Source organism: Pelodiscus sinensis, chromosome 1 (assembly GCF_052426305.1).
Source record: "Pelodiscus sinensis isolate ZL-2025 chromosome 1, ASM5242630v1, whole genome shotgun sequence".
NCBI lineage: Eukaryota > Metazoa > Chordata > Testudines > Trionychidae > Pelodiscus > Pelodiscus sinensis.
Genome location: NC_143052.1, coordinates 51366968 through 51385488, shown reverse-complemented (window position 1 = coordinate 51385488; position 18521 = coordinate 51366968). Strand labels below are relative to the sequence as shown.

The following is an 18521-nucleotide window of genomic DNA, read 5'->3' as shown; positions in this document are numbered from 1 at the left end:
TTTGAAACTCTGGAGACAATTTGGGTTGACAGAACATATCAGGGCTATAATATCCTGAGGACCCCAGTACTAACATCTCTATCTTAATGAACTGTGGGCTGGGAACTTCAGCAACCACCGTGGGTGCCAACCCCGTGGGTGCTTCGGGGCTAGAGCATCCACAGGGAAAAATTAGGAGGTGTTCATTGTCCACAGGCAGCCAAGCTCTCACCTGCCAGCTACTACACTGACCAACTCCTCCTCCTCCCTTCCAGTGCCTTTCACCCACTGTGAAACAGCTGATTTGCAACATTTGAGATGCTTCGGGAGAGAGGGGGATGTGCGGGGATAGGGTGCACTTGGAGGCGGTGGCTTGGGGGAAAGACTGGAGGGAGCACTCACTGTCTAGAAGAGAAGTAAGCATCTATGGTGACTAGGGATGTAAAAGGTTAACTGGTTAACCAGTTACCTGGTAAACATTGCGCTTACTGGAATGCTTACTGGAATGGTTGGATATCCAACTGCACCAGGTTAGAGCAGCCCTGGCTGAGTCCAGGTGGCCACATGGGTGCAACAGCCAGGGCTGTGCCAGATGGGGCCTGAGTGTCCCAAGTGGGCTGGTGGGACCACAGCCCCAGCTGTGCCAGAGAGGCCCAGGCAGGATCCTAGCCATGCCAGAGTGGAGCGAGCCCCACCCTAGGCACGCTGAGCTGTCAGGTAGGACCTGCCTGCCAATGGTTAAATGGTATATATAGGGCTATTTACATCTCTAATGGCGATCACAAACACTTAAGGGGACTTTTATGTCATGCCCACCTGCCTGCACCTCTCCTGCAAGAGGCACAATTCTCCCTTCTCCTATGTTAGATGTAGAGATGTATCTGGATGATAGTGGTAAAGAAGTGCTCTTTTACACAAATGCTCTTCTCTTTTATGGTGTAAGAAACTGCGTGTGTGGATTTGAAAGCATGACAAACAATATCTTGGCACAGCCTTAATGTAAATGTGATATTAAATAACACCTAATAGATTTGATTTTTGTTAACCAAAAGGAAATTACATGTTTTCACAAGTTCCACGGGTACTTCTGAGCTACTTCTAGCACACCTGAGTGTGCGAGTGACTTTTCACTACCTTTCCTCCCCTCGCCTCGCCTGACCTTGAAAGTGCTCTCACTTGTATCAGATGGACAATTCATGGGGTCCTGCTAGCAGGCAAGGATTAACAGGAAGCAGTGTTCCCTCTTCTGTCATACCATGCCCTTCTCACCAGGGCTTGTCTCGTACATAGGAAGGTGGTTACACTGATTTTACAAAATCTACGTCAGAGAAATTAACATCTGCTCCTTTCCACCCCATTAATACAGCACATATAGTACAACGGCTCCCTGCATATGTATCTGCACACGCATAAGCTTTTATATCAGTAACAGAGAAAGACAAGAATTACTCAATGCTGTGACAATGGTTCATTTTTTATCCCCCTTTTCTTGGAGCTCCCCTCAGTAACACTCTTTGAGGTTTTCCATCCAAGTCGAGGGCGTAGAACTTTAGTTGTTAAATTCTCTCCCACCAATCATCATGCTTCTATGATCGCTTGTAAAAAAAGAGGGAATTCCTATTACTCTGGTCTGAGATACTCCAAAAGAGGTGCACGCTAAGGTAACTGTCAATGAGGAAAAGGGGCTGAGAAAAGAAAAGGGGAAGACTGACTGGTAGTGAAGAACCCATTATGCCCATATTCTCTTTATTCCTTCCATGGTACTTTAAACAAATTTATACAAGTTAAAATTCAAATAGAAAAAAAGGATTTCTTACTGACAGAATGGACATAATCTGAAGGATTTAATAAAGAATGTTTTTCTTTCAGCTATAGGCTTTTCATATCAAGTAGGTAGTGTACCTATAGTTTTGGATTAAGAATTAAGCAGTCTTGGAAAAGGGTTGAGAGAAAAATGTTGAAATATAAAATCCAGTAGTATTTTAAGGAGAAGTATGCAGTTGTAGAATGACTGAATCTTTTGACATCCTTAGCATTGGTGGTTGCCATGAATTAAGCATCAGAGCTTCTTTCACTCAATCTGCATATGTAACGAGGACAGAGTGTAAAATAATGAATTGTTATTTGGGAGATCATAAGCAAAAAAGGGCAGCTCTGCATTTGCTTTCAGCACAATGCTGAAATGGAGTCAGTACTGCATTATACTGGTAGGCTGTGTCTACACTGGCATGAATTTCCGGAAATGCTTAAAACGGAATACTATTCTGTTTTCAGTTTTTCCAGAAAAGGAGCGTCTACATTGGCAGGCTGCTTTTCCAGAAAAGCCCTTTTTCCGGAAAAGTGTCTGTGGCCAATGTAGACGCGCTTTCCGGAAAAGAGCCCCGATGGCCATTTTCGCGATCGGGGCTTTTTTCCGGAAAAGACTACTGGGCTGTCTACACTGGCCCTTTTCCGGAACAGTGTTCTGGAGTAAGGACTTATGCCCGAGCGGGAGCAGAATAGTTTTTCCGGAATAGCGGCTGATTTTGTACAGTAGAGCATCGTTGCTTTTCCGGAAATTCAAGGGCCTGTGTAGACAGCTCGCAGCTTATTCCGGAAAAGCGGCTGATTTTCCGGAATAAGTGGCCCAGTGTAGACACAGCCGTAGTTTTTGCTGGCTAGCTTTGCATACTTGCACATAATGCATCAGAACTGTTTCTCTGCTCTTGCTGTATATGGAAGACTTTGAAAGAGCAGGAGTGATGCCAGGAGTGTCAAGAAACAGCCCAGACAATACATGAGGGGCATTTTTTAGCCCTGCAGAGGGAAGTCAGGTTTCAAGAAGAGGGTGCTAGCTGAAGAATCTATTTTCTGGGTCCTGGCCTATTGTGCAGTGAGAGATGCTGCAACAAGGAGGAGGAGGAGGTCTATTGCAGAGCCTGTGCTCACTGTTCAGGCTAAACCTGAGCATATTCCTGAAGAGCAAAGGCTGGAAAGAGAAGAGACAGATTGAGTGAGTGGGCTTGTGGAGAAGGGAAGAGAAAGCCATCACGGAGTGCTGCCTGAGGGAAAATGAGGAAGAGGAAAAAATATAATGAGATGACAAAATGAAACCTGTTCCTTGTATTTAGCTGTGACACTGAATGCCTGTCTCAGACCCAAAGAGGAGTTCTCTCTAAGCTCAAAAGCATGCCTCTTTCACCAACAGATGATGGTCCAATAAAAGATATTACCTCGCACACTTATTTTACTAAGGAAAAATGAGAGTGCATCACACAAAAAAAGAGAAGAGGAATAAAGAAAATAAGCCCTCACTACCATCACTATCTTTAAGGATAGTACCTTTATGTTTAATTGATTCCTGTACTTACATTTTATTTCACATAGATTTAAAAGAGAAGTGCATAGGAGAAAGCTGAAAATGGGGTGGAAACCAACTAAGATCCCCAGGGGACGAGGGGAATATATGGGATGATGTAGATCACAGGAACAGGGGAGGAATGGGCTAGAACACTTAGTTTACTAATTCATGCTTTTTTTCTACATTAGCACTGGATCCCAGCATTGTGTCACGTTCATTTTCCTGCATCTTACTTCACGTGCTGCCTTCAACAATGTGACACTGTGGAGTGAGCCATGAATCTTTCTTTAACTTTTGACCTTTCCACAAAGTGGATACTCAATCTCTTCTTCTTCTGCACAGCAAGAGACGCGATTAGCAACATTCAAATATCCAAATCCAGATTAGTGTACCAATGAATATTTTGGAAATGGCTTAATGTAAATCTGAGATGCTGACAGCAAATGATCAAAGCAAATACTGATTTACAGTGTAGTCCATAGTTTGTGACTGGTGTCCTCAGTCACACTGTGAGCTAGCTCTCAATTTCCAGAGGGGAAAGAGATGACAGCATCAACCAGGAGAAGTTCTGAAATGGCTCAGTGTGAACCACTCTTTCCTGTGGAGGTTGAAATGTATTATTCAACTTCTTACCTTTGCATACTATTCCAAAAAACAGACCTAAATAACTTTTTGGGGGGAAAAATGTCAAGAATGAGCTAGTACTAATACTGCACACATAATTTCATTTTACTCAGATCTGTGGCTTCATTACACCACATAACTCTGCCTAGAAATAATATCCCAAACATTTAAGGTAATCACAAGGGTGGCCCAAGCATGGTAATATTCATGAATAATTCTTCAGCAAGAATATAAGTAAGAGATGACAAACAAAATACTTTTCAATTGCATACACTGTTTCCTTCTAGATTTTCCTCAAGAGATCAGATTCTTGAAAGACTTGGAGGAAAAAAAGAAAGATCTAGAACAAGTTGACACAACAGAAACCCCTTCTTATTAAGGAATAAATGTAAAGAGTGTTATTGGCAGAACCACCTCATTACGTTTTGGACTTTCTATCTCCTGACCTAAAAAGAAGCTGACACGGTAAAGAGTTGTAAAACTTATCTTAAATAGAGTAGCTTAACATTTCACAGAAAAAAGTCAGTAATGACCAAAAAATGCAAGACAATTCTGAATCTACTTATTACTATGATAATTTTAGTGATACTTAAAACAAAATGTAAATAATAATAAAATTATACACATTTAATATCACCTTTGATATTTATTTTAGTGCAGGTGATCAAGTATGATGCAGTGCACTATTTGCATCTATTATATATAATATTATGTACATTTTTACAGAGCAAAATGCAGAGAAAGAGCTTAAAATTAATAAAACTATGCATGGAACTGATAATACAACAGATCTGTACTACTATAAAGTTACTTACTTTATAAATAACTTGCTTACCTCTTGGTACCTAGCAACTCCACCATTAACTGCTGCATCTATAACCCCATTCAGACACATTGTGAGTGGGTTTATATTCTGCATCTGTCGGGTCTGACATTGACTAATCAGAGTTCTCAGCTGCTGGTTTTTATTTTCCAGCACTTCAATAGCATTCTCGAGGGGACTCATTTCCACCTGGAGGGGGGTGGGGGGGGGGGGGGGAGAAGGGGAAATCACCAAGAACATGGTTAATTCTCAAACATTTAACAGATAATTTATTTACGGCTGATTTTGCCGAATTCTAGACTCTAAACAATTCTATCAGTCAATTTTTCAAATATTTGTAGAAAATTCCTAAATGCCTGGGTTGCCTTGTGAGACATGTGGTCAAAGATAGAATGACCTTCAACCGCACAAGCAAGAACAAGACTCTAGAAGGCTGATGAGCATCTCCTGCAAAATACTGAGCTCTTCAACACCTGGTGAAATTAACGAGGGACTCATTATCAGGCTGGGAGTGATAAAAATTTCTGTACTGTACTAAAGAGTCAGAGGAGTTTCCTAGCTGCTAATAGATACTGCAAAAAGACAGAAAGGCAGCAGTTTGCAATTCAGTAGCTAGAATCATAGAACAGAATCATAAATAGAACTGGAAGGGATCTCAAGAGGTCATCAAGTCCAATCCTGGTAGAGGACAGACCGTTTTATGGCCTCTACAGTTGTCATCATTTACCAAATGTTACCATGCAGTGGTATTTGAGATTACACAATTGCATATTATGCCAAGCATAGAGGAAACTGTAGTGATTCAGATATCACTGTAGCTAGCTGCTGGCAAAAGCTGACTGGAATGGTGATAAAGGTACCGAAGGGTGAGTCTCCTGCTGTTTTGCGATGACGTTTTTCATGCAAAACGTTGGATTGCGCTGTATTGATCTGGGAACTTGAGTGTAGTGGAGCAGCGGGCACTGTACCAATCAACTAACAGGTTTTCTCTTGCCTTATACAGAATTGCATCATCTGATTTATATTAAACTGAGTAGCTGTTTTTCAGTGGGGACTATACCCAAAGGATGAAAGAGAGACTGACATTTAGTTGCTATAAAAAAAGAGAGAATAATTGATTTTTAAAGGGAAATAATTTGCTCAGAAGTAACCCTATGCTTAATGGGGAGCAGTTTCCCTTTAGTACTGTGCTATCTTCGGGTATGTCTACACATCAAAGTTAATTTGGAATAACAGCCATTATTCCGAATTAACTTCCATAGCGTTTACACAAGCAAACCGCTATTTCAAATTAAATTTGAAATAGTGGGGCGCTTAATTCGAGTTTGGTAAACCTCATTCTACGAGGAATAATGCCTAACTTGAATTAGCTAATTCGGAATAAGCGCTGTGTAGATGCTCATTCTGAAATAGGGGGCCTCCAGCCTTCCCAGTTTCCCCTGGTGGCCACTCTGGGCCAAACCAGGAAAACTCTTCTCCCTCCCCCAAGCCCTGGAGCCCTTAAAAGGGCAGATTATGGCCACAGTGCCTGTGCCAGCTCCAAGCCTGCCGGCCCAGAGCCAGCAGTCACTGCCCCAACCCAGTGGCCCCAAAACATGAGCCAGCAAGTCACTGGCAGCCAGCCCTCCATTGCACTCTAGGAGCCGTCTGCCAGCTCCCAGGAGCCTGCCAGGGCCCGGAGAAGGTGGGCACCTTCCTGGTCCAGGGTGGAAATCAGGGTGGACTATACTCAGGTTTGGGGGGATGCCCCCAATGTCCATGTTCTCCGACAGAGGAACGCAGCCGTTTATGGCAGGCAAGCTGCCAGCCTGGCCACCAAAGGCCACATGCGAACCCAGAAGCAGGTTTGCATGAAAATCAAGTTAGTCCAGCAAGACCCCCAACCCTGAGCTTCTCCTCCTTATTCCCCTTGCCTCCCCTTCCAGCTCCCTCCTCCCAGGTTTCCCCCTCCCCTCTCGCAGCCTCATTCCCACCCCAGTTTCTGTCAATAAAGAGAGTTTATTTTTGGCAAGAAATGTGTTTTTATTTGACATCAGGAAGGGGGGTTAGGGAGGGATAAGTGGAAGGAGGGAGGAATGAGGCACAAGCCCCCAGTGGGGCACACCAGGGAGGCTCTTAGTGCTCCTCAGAGTGGAAGCTCTCCTGCAGGGCCTCCTAGATACTGACAGCCCCCCCGATGGACCTCTGGGATGGCAGCCTGCAGAAAGTGCAGCCAGGCTCATAGCAACATGTCTACGAGAAGCACCAGAGTGCCCAGGGGCAGCTCCGGCTCCATGTTGCAGAGTGCTGTGGTGTCCCGAGTGAGGGCAACCAGTAGAGACACAAAAGCTTTGCTCTCCCTCATCGAGGCAGGCAAGCAAGCAGGAACACCTGAAAACCGGCTGCCTGAGAGGCGGATGGGGTGTGTGTGTCCCTTTAAGCACAGGCGTCAGATAGCCTTAGGCAACAGCCACACACAGACACTCCTGACCAGATGCCCTGCCTGACCTGGTTCTGGCTGTCTTTAAATCCGATTCTGTGTCCAGTCAGTGTGGATGTAGTATTTTGAATTAGCAAAATGCTAATTCGAACTGCATTTTGTGTGTAGACACGTTAATTCGAATTAGCTTAATTCGAATTAACTATTTTGAATTAAGATAAGTCAAATTAATGCTGTAGTGTAGACATACCCTTCTTTGGCAAGAGGGAGAATATTTGTCTATGACAACCACCTAGGCCTAAAACTTGCTAGATTAGCTAGAAGACTTAAAAAGAGAAGCATTATTTTTCAGAATGTTTCAAATGTATTAGAGAAGTTTCCTTGAAATTGAACTGTGAAGAAAAATAATAAATTACAAACTGTCAGTAAAGGGCAGTTACTTTAAACCTTAATCTTATAATCAGCTTCATGTTGGCAGGTTTCTGCACCCATGCAGAGACCTAGTGAAATTAACAGTGCTCTGTACAGAGAGAGGAATCCACCCCCATGCACTTATAGCAAAATGGCGCCCCCGAGAATGATTACCTTTCAAGTATACCATGAGACATGTTAGGCCATAAATATTCTAAGCACTGAACATTGGCATGCCAGGTTCTAAGAAAATAATTTGCTGACATTAAGTGTCACGTTGGATTACATTTTTCTTTGAGGGTTTTTTTGGCCTTAATTGTTTAAATCAATCACAACGATGGTTGGTGGTCCCTATCAGTGCTATTCAGTTATTTATGGGAATTAGATACCAAAGAAAGATTTAAAAATAATTTATTAGCTTTATTCAGCATGAAAAACATGCTGAGATGGATTCCTGCCACTAGCAACACTAGGTATTACTAATAAATATTTAAATCTGGTTTATTCCATGCTGTACGTATAAAAAGTAACCTAGTTTCTAACATAGTATTCAAAATGGACTCAGAAACAAGAGCCTAATAACAGGAATCATCATACTCACTACTTCACGTTTTTCCACTTCGAACCAGCGGGATATCCCAGGCAAACTCTGCACTAAGATCAGTGTTGTTCTTTCCACCCACAGACTCTACAAAATACCAAAAAAAAAAGTGTTAATTTTTGGGGATACATGATCTAGAATGTTTTGTCACCATGCCCTATTTTATGTTATTGATTTGATGTTGTGCAGTTTTATTAACTTATGGATTTCTTTGTTCATGTGATACTGAATGGCAAATATGTGGTAAAAGCCACATCTGTTCAAATGACCATCCTAAAGAGTACAATATGCAATTTTCTCCTTTATCATGTAGGAATGACTATTAATTTCTGCCGATTTCATGAGTGAAAGATACAGTTTTTAATAATATCTTGGTCTTTGTTCTCTAAATGGACTATAGATGAAAGCCACTCACAATCTAATTTATTATGAAAAAGGCAGTTTGTAGTTTTTGTATTCCTTAGATAAAGAATATATAGGAAAAAGACTTATGTTTAAAAAGAGTGACTCACTGTCCATCAAGTCCTACATTGTATCAAAGTGTATTGCATGTGTCATAAACAAACACATAATATTATTAAGTTCTCTTTAGGGAAATATTTTAAAATAATTTAAAAACATTAAATCACAATCAAAGTTCCCACAGTACATAATATAATATTTATATAAAATATATAAGAGTAGTGCCATTAAAAATTCCTAAACCTTAATCAGAATATAGAACTGATTCATAAACCTCATTTATATGGTGCTTTTTATCACTCTTGCAGTTTTTACTTTGTTTACAACAATACCAATGTGTGATCATTTACTTTATACATTTTAATAATTCATCACTGAAGCACAAGATGTTCAAATGTATTTCTTATATACATTACTAAGAGATTAATATCTTGGACTAGGTACATCTATATAATCAGGGAGGTGTATGTTGAAAGAGTTTTTAAGTGTCTTGTGGGTCAGTGTTAAAGTTGATACTGAAAAATGCAAGGAGGAATTTTCCACTCACCAATATTTGTTAGTAGGATTGATAATGATTTATTTACAGGTTGCACCTCAAAAATCTGGGATTCTCTGGTCTAGCATCATCCGTGGTCTGGCATGACTATGGATGTTCCAGGATCAGAGAGTCCCGGTGCACTGCAGGAGGGGGGAGGAGGGGGAGGCTCTGGAGCTGTCTTGCAACTCAGTTGGGCTGTGAGGTAGGGCTGGGAGTCAGCATGTGGCTCATCTAGGCTGGGAGGGGGAGGGTAAGTAGCCAGGGCACGGCTCAGTTGAGCTGCAGGGCAGGGGGGAGGACACCAGGAGCCAGTGCGCAGCTCAGCTGGGCTGCGGGGGGGGGGGGGGGGGAAGGAGCCAGGTGCCAGTGTGTGGCTCAAGTGGGCTGTGGGGGCCAGAAGCTTGTGGGGAGGCAGCAGGGGGGAGCAGCAGTGAGCCTAAAATGACTTCCCCTGCTCCAGAAAAAATCCCTCATCCAAGACCAGTCAGTTCCCCGGCTGCTGAACCAGGGAGGTCCAACCTGTATTAGGGACTAAACAGGCTTGACCCTAGATTAAAAGATAGCATGTATTCATCATGTCACAAGGTCAAACCAAAAACCATATTACACCTTAAGAGTCACAATTTGATCCCTTGTCTCCTTCTACAGAAGAAATCACCTAGCCAGCCTTATGCCTAGCACAGATTGCTTTACTTCCCAGTCTGTGCCAGTTTAACTGTTTCAGCAAACTGTGGATGCTGCTTTCCACCTCAAAGCCATATAGGTGGCTATATAAATAAAGGGGCTTCTTATGTTTTTTTAGGGTACATCTACACTAGCCCCCTAGATTGATCTAGGGAGGCTAATGAGGATGACCAGAATTGCAAATCAAGCCCAGGATTTAAATATCCCGCGCTTGATTTGCATGTTCCTGGCCGGTTGCCATTTTAGAAATTGACTAGCCCAAAGTAACTGCCCGTGTCTTCACGTGGCAGTGAAATGGGATTCCGATTTAAAGCCTCTAATTTGAATTAGCTGATAAACTTCATTGCAGGAGGAATACCAGTTAATTCGAGTTAGGGCTTTAAATCAGAATCCCGTTTCACTGCCGCGTGTAGACGCGGGCAGTTACTTCAGGCTAGTCAATTTCTAAAATGGCGACCGGCCGGGAACATGAAAATCAAGCGCGAGATATTTAAATCCCGGGCTTGATTTGCAATTCTGGTCCCCTCATTAGCCTTCCTAGATCGATCTAGGGGGCTAGTGTAGACATACCCCTACTCTCTTGTGCAGGTATTTAGGGCAAGTGACAATCCTGCCTTAAGTTTGTTTTCCTTATTTTCATTTACTTCAGAAGAGTATGGAAATGAAACTTGATTTGCCATTATCTGTCAAATTCATTTAATTTACTTATCTAATTCATTAAGCACATAAATATAAAATGATCTTATGAAATAAGTTGTTATACAACATCAGTAGCACAAGAAACTGCACAATACTTGTACCTTGAATTCATTCTCCTTGTCCTTGGTCCCTTTGTGGAATGGCCTGTCATATCGGAATCTCCAGATATGGTTCACTTTATAAAAACTCTTGATGTTATCTGGGATGCCTTCTCTCTGCAGGACCTCCTGGCTTTCAGGAATCGGAGTCACTGCATAGATCTGCAAATCTACATGTAAAAAGTTAAGGGCCAAACTAACTTATTACCAGCAAAATGAGTAGGATTGTTCTGGAAGTTTAAAGGAATAAAAATTCGTTCAGTTCACATCCTTAAGCTTTCAGACCCTTACCTGTTTTAACAAGTCACATTTACTTCTATAATGCAGCTATTTATTATATGAAAATTCAAATATTTAACAATGGATAAGTCTTTTTTCACCCATAGCTTATGATGCCATCCTCTGTAAATCAAAGAAGTAGAATTACTGCAACTTAAACTGACATATTAGTGCTCAAAGTGTGGCAGCTCTACAAAGTAATTCTAATTAAATCAAAATGTTTAACCAGTGATCTCCTAATTAAGGTTTTTAAAACAAAAAACAATAAAATGTAGAAACATAAAAGAATGACTGGAAGTAGTTTACCTAAAGAAATTATTAATAAAAAGTGTTAGAAGTTAAATTGTTCCCTGATGCAATTCCAATAATTTCAGAGGAGTTACATCACACATGAATTTGGCTGTAACAATATAATTTTTGTTCAAAATGTGCAAAAACTAACTGCAGAGTATGATCTTGTGAATGTATGGATACACTGTGCTTCTGCCTGAAAGATGGTCTCATCTGGCTGATTGGCATGTTGCATAGCAATGGCATGTGGGAACTCATTCAACATTCGCTGTTGGAAAGCCTCCAATCTCTCATAGTCATGTCCTCGGCAAACAAACTCCTTATTCTGTACAGAAGAAGCAGAGCGAGTTAAAATAAAATAACTGGCTTCTATCAAGTAGATTAAGACACACTTTTAAAAGAAGGCTTTTTGGGGATGCCTACTGCACTATGCCAATGAAGAAAAATGTAAGTAACAAAACGCAAATGGAGAAAACAAATATAGGAGAGGAAGTGGTGGAGTGAAAAAGGAAAGCAAATGTAATCAAGACTTATAGAGTATATTTTATTGCTCAAGGCATTCTGAAAAATCTAATCATTACATATTTTGGCAAGGAGAGATCTGAAAGACAAAAATGGCTTTTACTAGCTGAAAATATGCACAGGTAATGTAAAGTAATGGATGGTGAATGGAGGTTCATAAGTGCTTTATGTGGCAAACTGAATATTTTTTCTTGTTAACTCCAAAATCTTGCTTTATAGATATGCACCATGGAGAAAGGGAATGAATAAGAACCTTCAAAATGTATCCTTACTACCTCTCTCTCTAAACACTGCACAGAACACCAGTCTGATATATTCTGCCTGCCCAGCCTTGGGAGTGCGGGGGTGGGGGGGGGAGAGGGGGGAGGGAGTGAATGAGGGGAACTGAGACTGTTTCAATTCTGAGTCTTCCACATAGCTGCTCACTATTCCCCTGCACCACCAGGTCAGTTTGGCTTCCTTAAGCATTTCTGTGTACAACATGAACCTCACATCAATCGCTAGATGCCAGGAGCTGGCATTCCCAATGCAACAGTGATTGTTTACAATGGTTGTGCTGATACAGGTTGAACCTCCCTGGTCCAGCATGGTCCCAAACAACAGAATTTGCTGGACCAGGGGAGGTGTCCCTTGCCATGAGCCAGCTGGCTGCCTGCCTCTGGTCTCCGCTAACTTCTCCTTGCTCTGCTGCTGTTAGCTCAGCCCCAGGCTGCCTTTGCTTGGCTGTGGCCCATTCTGCGGTGTGCAGCCAGATTTCCCCAGCCCTATACAGCAGCCGCAGGCAGCTGGGTTTCTTTGGCCCCCTGCCCCATGCTGCTGCTGGCTGTCAGGGTTCTCCAGCTCCATGCTGCCATGGGCTGCCAGGAGCGGCTGGACTTCTCAGGCTCTCAACCCTACACTGTTGTAGGTGCCTAGAATTCCCCAACCCCCAGCTTTGGGCTGCTGTGGGCTGCCAGGATTCTCTGGTCCCAACACTGTTTTTGGGCTCCTCCGGCCCCACTCTCCCATGCCGGGCTGCTGACCTTTCTGCCATTAGGCTCCAGAGCTCTCTGGTCCAGGGGCATACATTGCCGGACTAGAGACTACCAGTTTTCAGAGGTGCAACCTGTAGTTGCAAATGCTATGGAAATAGTCTTCTTCATCAGCTTCCTAAACTCCTGGGCAGGGCACATAGGACTTTAGACAAGGCCTCATCTTTGTCTAATACAGGATTTTGTCCAGCCTACCAGAACACATTTGCTATTCTCCAACCTATATTGTTAGATAAATTCACTTGTTTTATCTGTATTTTAGCAGTGATTTTGCAGAGCAGTATTTGCTAAAAACAATCATTATCTCTGTGAACTCATGAGAACATGAACAGAGATGCTGCACACATCTGAGAGCTCCAGCCTTTCTTGTGAACTGCTGTGGGTGAAATACGCTCTGATAATCTTGCGTGCAAATAAACATAGTAGCTGAGGACACTTAGCTAGGGCCTTCACAACAATAATTAACAAGCCACTTGCCTTCAAAAACAATGAGGCGGATATAAACAATAAGTCTGAAGTGGGCTTGCAAAAATAACACAGTAACTCTGTTCTTTGTAGTTTAGCAGTGTTACTTCCAATTAACTCACAGAGAAAATTATATTTAAAAAATCAGAGACAAATGTACAGAAAAGTAACCATTGAATATCTAATGGGCAATGATTTTTTTCAACAAGATTTATTTTATTTATTTTAAAATAGATTTGTGAAAATGGCTTGAACCAAATAGTTGTAATATATTCACCCAATGTGTTTTGTGTCACCTTTCCGAAAAGGGGAAGGATTTTCATATTATACTTACAAAAAGCAAGACTGTAACTTCCCCTAATGGCCTGCACAGGCCAGTAAGTATGCCCCAGCTTCTTTCCCTTCAAGCTAGCTCGGCGACTGCTTTGTTTCAATGTGTGGGCTGGGGAACACAGAGGAATGGGATCTAGGACACAAATTCTATGGAGAGTGGAAGGAATCTTTCCTCTGTCTCACAAGTGCCAGTCAGCACAGCTGGGTCAACACGAGGGGAAAACTCCAGTACAAATATTCAAAGGCACCTAAGTTCCGTTTTCAAGAGTGACTTTGCACTTCAAAGCCTGAGTCTCACTTAAAGTCAATGGGAGTTAAGACCCTTAGTACCTAAGACACTTTTCAAAATGAGCACTACACAGCTTTGAAAAAGTTATCCTTAGTCTGTACTTGGCTGAGCCATGATTTTATCTGAATAATCTGAATAAGATTGAGAAGAAGAAATATGTGTTTTATATTCAAAGCTTTGACAGAGAAGAGCCTGACCAGTGCACCAGAGTATTAGAATCACATTACATTTCCAATCAGCAATAAGGACAACTACATGTCTCTTCTACAGTCTTGAAAGCTTCCAAGAATTTTTGTGAAGTTATTTTCCCATTGGAAGATCAGGTATTACCTTGTTTGGTTAGCTGATCGGTTATTTTGGAGGTAAGAAATCACTACACACAAAGGTCTTAGAATAATAAGGATGGACATGTTTTTATTCTTTAATCTTTCTGATTTACCACCTCCATTCTTACTATACACACCACCACACCCACACCCACCTAATATGAAACACAATCCCAAGTATTCTGCTCATTACTCAAGTGTTTAGCTATTACCGGGGTCCTGCAGAGCAGGAGGCTGGGAGAGTGGGGAGAGCAGGAGACAGGGTGGGGGGTTGAGAAGGGGCTCAGGGCAGGAGGCTGGGAGTGTGGGGATTGCAGGAGTCAGGATGTTGGATTGAGGAGGGGCTCAGGGCAGGGGGCTGAGGACCTGAGTGGTGCGGGGGGTGACGGCTGGGGAGTGAAGAGGAGTCAGGGTGGGGATCCCATGCAGCAGGGCTTTCTCTCCCCACTCCCTGATTGGCAGGTACTTTTGCACCCCCCCAATCTCCCACAGCCAGCAGGAGCATTTTCTCTCCCCACAGTTCCCCTAGCCAGCAGAGAAAAGAGGCCCCAGTTGGCAGGGGCCTTTTCTCTCCATCTAGCAGGGCTTTCTTCCTGCCCTCCTCCTCCGTTGCTGCAACCAAGGGCTGGGAGGTGGGATGGAGAAGGGTTCGCGGCAGGAGGGCGAGTTACCTGGTCTGGTGGCAGGCAAGATGGTGAGTCCCAGCTTCACCTGGCCACTCTCTTGGTAATACAGATGCCCCCAGTAGTCATTCTGCAGTACAGTTATCTCCTGCACTCGCTGCCCCCAGTAGCCGTTGTAAGTATCATGTCCCTCCTCTCTGCCCCATCCCTTTTCATGTTATGGAAAACAGTTCCATTTCAAGGACTCCCCATTTTCCTAGCACAACAAACTCTGACCTTGCTTTAAGTTAGGAGAAGAGGAAGCTGCATACCAAATTTGGTGGCCATAGCTTTTACCATTTAGGTGTTCTTTAACAAATGTCCTTGTAGACAGATAGACAGTCTCACAAACTAAAATATACTCTAAAATATATACAACCCTAAAATATATACATCAGCATTTTCATGAGCACAGGGTAAAGGGGCGATGTTGATCACATTCCCTAATTGCCCCTTTGCCCAGTAGGATGACCCTCCCTTCCCCTGACACACTAACAGGTTTCTTGGCAGTTACCAGTAGAAACAAAGTGGGAGAAAGGTTCATGAGGGAGCTTTGATACCCTAGTAGCCCCATAGCATTTCCCATTTGTAAATCAAGACACATTTTGAGCTCAAAACATGTAGTTCTGGAGGAGCTGCTGTCCATTTCCGGGGAATAAATATCCCCTTCCCCACAGGGAATATTAGGGAACCACTCCACTAAGGAACTACTCCACTGGGCTATGTCTACATTGGCGGGTTCTTGTGCAAGAACTCTTGCGCAAGAACACGCCACAGTGCCATGTGCTTTTGCGCAAGAACATCCCTGGCAGTGTGGACACTCTCTTGTGCAAGTAAACTCTGATGGCCATTTTAGCCATAGGGCTTTCTTGCGCAAGAAACCTCTGCTGGGCGTCCACATTGCCCTCTTGTGCAAGAGCTCTTGTGCAAGAGAGCTTACACTTGTTAGAAAAGAGCGTAGCTCTTGCGCAAGAATCCTTCTCTTACCACACTTTACTGTAAATCTTCTTGTGCAAGAGCAGAACCCACCAGTGTAGACATAGCCCTGGAGTTTTTTCATCTTCTACAAAGGAAGAACTGGAATAAGACGTAATCAGGTTCTCAAGTACAGAAAGAGATGATGAATGACAGCATGACTGACAGAATTAGTGCATCAAACTGATATCGAATTTACTCACTCTCAAGAAAAATGGAAACTTTTTCCCATAAAATCCAACTCGGAAAAACTCTGGCTCCAAACGTTGTTGATCCATGATTTTATCATACAAGGAGGCTTCCATCATCTGAATAAGATCGAGAAGAAGAAATATGTTTTATATCAAAGCTTTTACAAAGAAGAGTCTGCTCAGTGCCCCAGGATATTAAAAGCACATTACGGTTCTAATTGGCAATGAGGAGAACTGGATGCCTTTTCCACAGTGGATTGAAAGCTTCCTAGAATTTCTGTGAAATTATTTTCACTTAGTAAGATCAGGTATTACCTTTGTTTGGCTGATTGATTTTTGGAGGTGAGAAATCACTACACACAAAGCTCTTAGAATAACAAAATTGTACAGGTTTTTTTCTTTAATATTTTTAATTTACTACCTCCATTCTTATTAAACACATCCACACGGATGCACAGCTACATGCCCCTAATCTGAAACCTAATCCCAAGCATTCTGATGACTACTCAAGCTATAACCTGGGCACTTTCATGAGCACAGGGCATTAAGGTTTGGGATTTTCCGAGAACCCTACCCTAACAGAGTTAGAAAACCCAAATCTAATTTAATGACAATAGAAGCTGAGTATCTAACTTGCTTGGGCTCCTTTGAAAATTCCAGTCTAGAACATTTTTGAAAATCCTTTCTTTGACCAATACATACAGTAGCTGATTCAAAGTGACTTGGTTTCAAAGTCTCCTGTTTTTTCTTGATTGATTCAAGAGACATCTTCTTTGTCAATATTTTGCAAATAGTGATAAAAACAAAATGATCAATATTAGTCAGTTATTGATACAATATTGTTAATTTGCCAATCCTGAAGATTCTCAGGGGAAAATGTAATCAGAACTAATATTAATTTAAATAGGGCAGCAATTATTTGAAGAAGCCTAATTTTTATACAAATGCTAAATAGTCTTCTAGTACCTATGCACTGAAAGACTATTTAGCATCCTAATCAATAGTGCATATGTACTGACAGACTGGTTAGCATTTCAAGATTCCAGATACTCATCACATAGATATGTCAAAAACCAAGTACATAAGCATGGTTAGGTCATGACGGGAACAAGAGTCACAGCATAATCTTTCAATTTTTTGTGACTTTTCTGTGTGTGCCCATGACCAGAGGTGCTGACAGACTTGCTGGGCTCCTGTGCAAGATAGGGAAGGGTCTGGCTCCATACTCCTGACACCCCGCCCCACCACCCCATCCCAGGCAGCTGTCAGAGCCACCAATAGCATGCCACATGGCTCCCCAGCAGTGATTTAAGGTGTGTCTAAACTAAACCCCTCTGTCAGCAGAGGGATGTAAATTAGACACATTGAAAGTGCAAATAAAGGGGGGATTTAAATATCCTGCGCTTCATTTGCATAATGGCGGCCACTGTTTTTTTCTAAGCGGGGCTTTTCAAAAAAAACCCTGGCAGTTTAGACGGGGCATTTTTGACAGAAATGCCCCGTTTCTAAAGATCCTGTACTCCTCAAAAAATGAAGAGAAGTTGTCACCACACAGTGACCCCTCTAGTTTCTTTTGTCTCTCGGCCTTCCTTCCACACACGGTCAGGATTAGGGCTGTTATTTCTGGGCAGAGGTACACAGCTATGAATGGCTATTGCTCCACTGTCACAATGAGGAAGACATGTTTTATTGAAAATCATGGAACAGGCACAGTGAATTTAGTAACTGGTGACTTTATTAAATTTACTGTGTCTGCTCCGTGGGTTCATATGCATTTTTTTATTTAAAAAATGCCGAGAAAATCTGCGCCCCTAAGCATTACTAAGGGCAAACATTTTTGTAGTACTACTCAATTTGTTTATTTTTATATGGATGGATCTATCTGTCCAATAGAACAAACTAAACATTAAAAAACATTTTAGTGGAACAAGAAGCCTCTAACAGGAAAGGAGACAAACCCCTCATTTTGATTCTGAATTGTTAAATTGCTATTAAAAAAAGCATGGTACTCGGAAAAATATTTATACAGAACTAATGATCCATCACTCTGTTTTTCAAACAATTAGAATAATGAAGGTGGGTGGCTGCTCATAACAGAGTGATTATGTGTAGTGTTAGCTACAAATATGAACACAAGAAAAGTACAGCTATGTATGCACTCATGTGTTAAAAATGTTTTGTAGTAGCAGTCCAACTGGATGCCTGCCCAAGTGGAAGCACTGAAAGTCTATCCATTTCCTGTTCTTCTGCATACACTCCAGAATACTTTATACATATACACCAGGGGTGGCCAAACCACAGCTCTTTCACAGATAAAACATAGCTTCTTGAGTAGCCTTATGTCTCCCCCATTCTGCACCTACTAGACTGGAGGAGGGGGAGGGATTCAAGATTACTGCTCTGCAGCAGGCAGGATGGTGGGGCTAGGTGCTTATACCAGAGATGACTGGTATAAGATGAGAATGGGCGGGGAGGGACA

General features: G+C 42.2%; 1 protein-coding gene across 2 annotated transcripts in view; it reads right to left on the bottom strand.

The window, feature by feature from the left end:
• Nucleotides 1-18521, bottom strand: part of DOCK4 (dedicator of cytokinesis 4) — a 392744-nt gene that overhangs the window by 30957 nt on the left and 343266 nt on the right. For both annotated transcript variants that reach the window (XM_006122512.4, XM_006122513.4), the window contains exons 38-42: nt 16055-16159; nt 11432-11573; nt 10682-10848; nt 8198-8284; nt 4779-4955 (exon numbers count right to left, since the gene is read on the bottom strand). In XM_006122512.4, coding sequence (XP_006122574.2) covers nt 4779-4955; nt 8198-8284; nt 10682-10848; nt 11432-11573; nt 16055-16159 — 678 coding nt within the window. The remainder of the gene's footprint in view (nt 1-4778; nt 4956-8197; nt 8285-10681; nt 10849-11431; nt 11574-16054; nt 16160-18521) is intronic.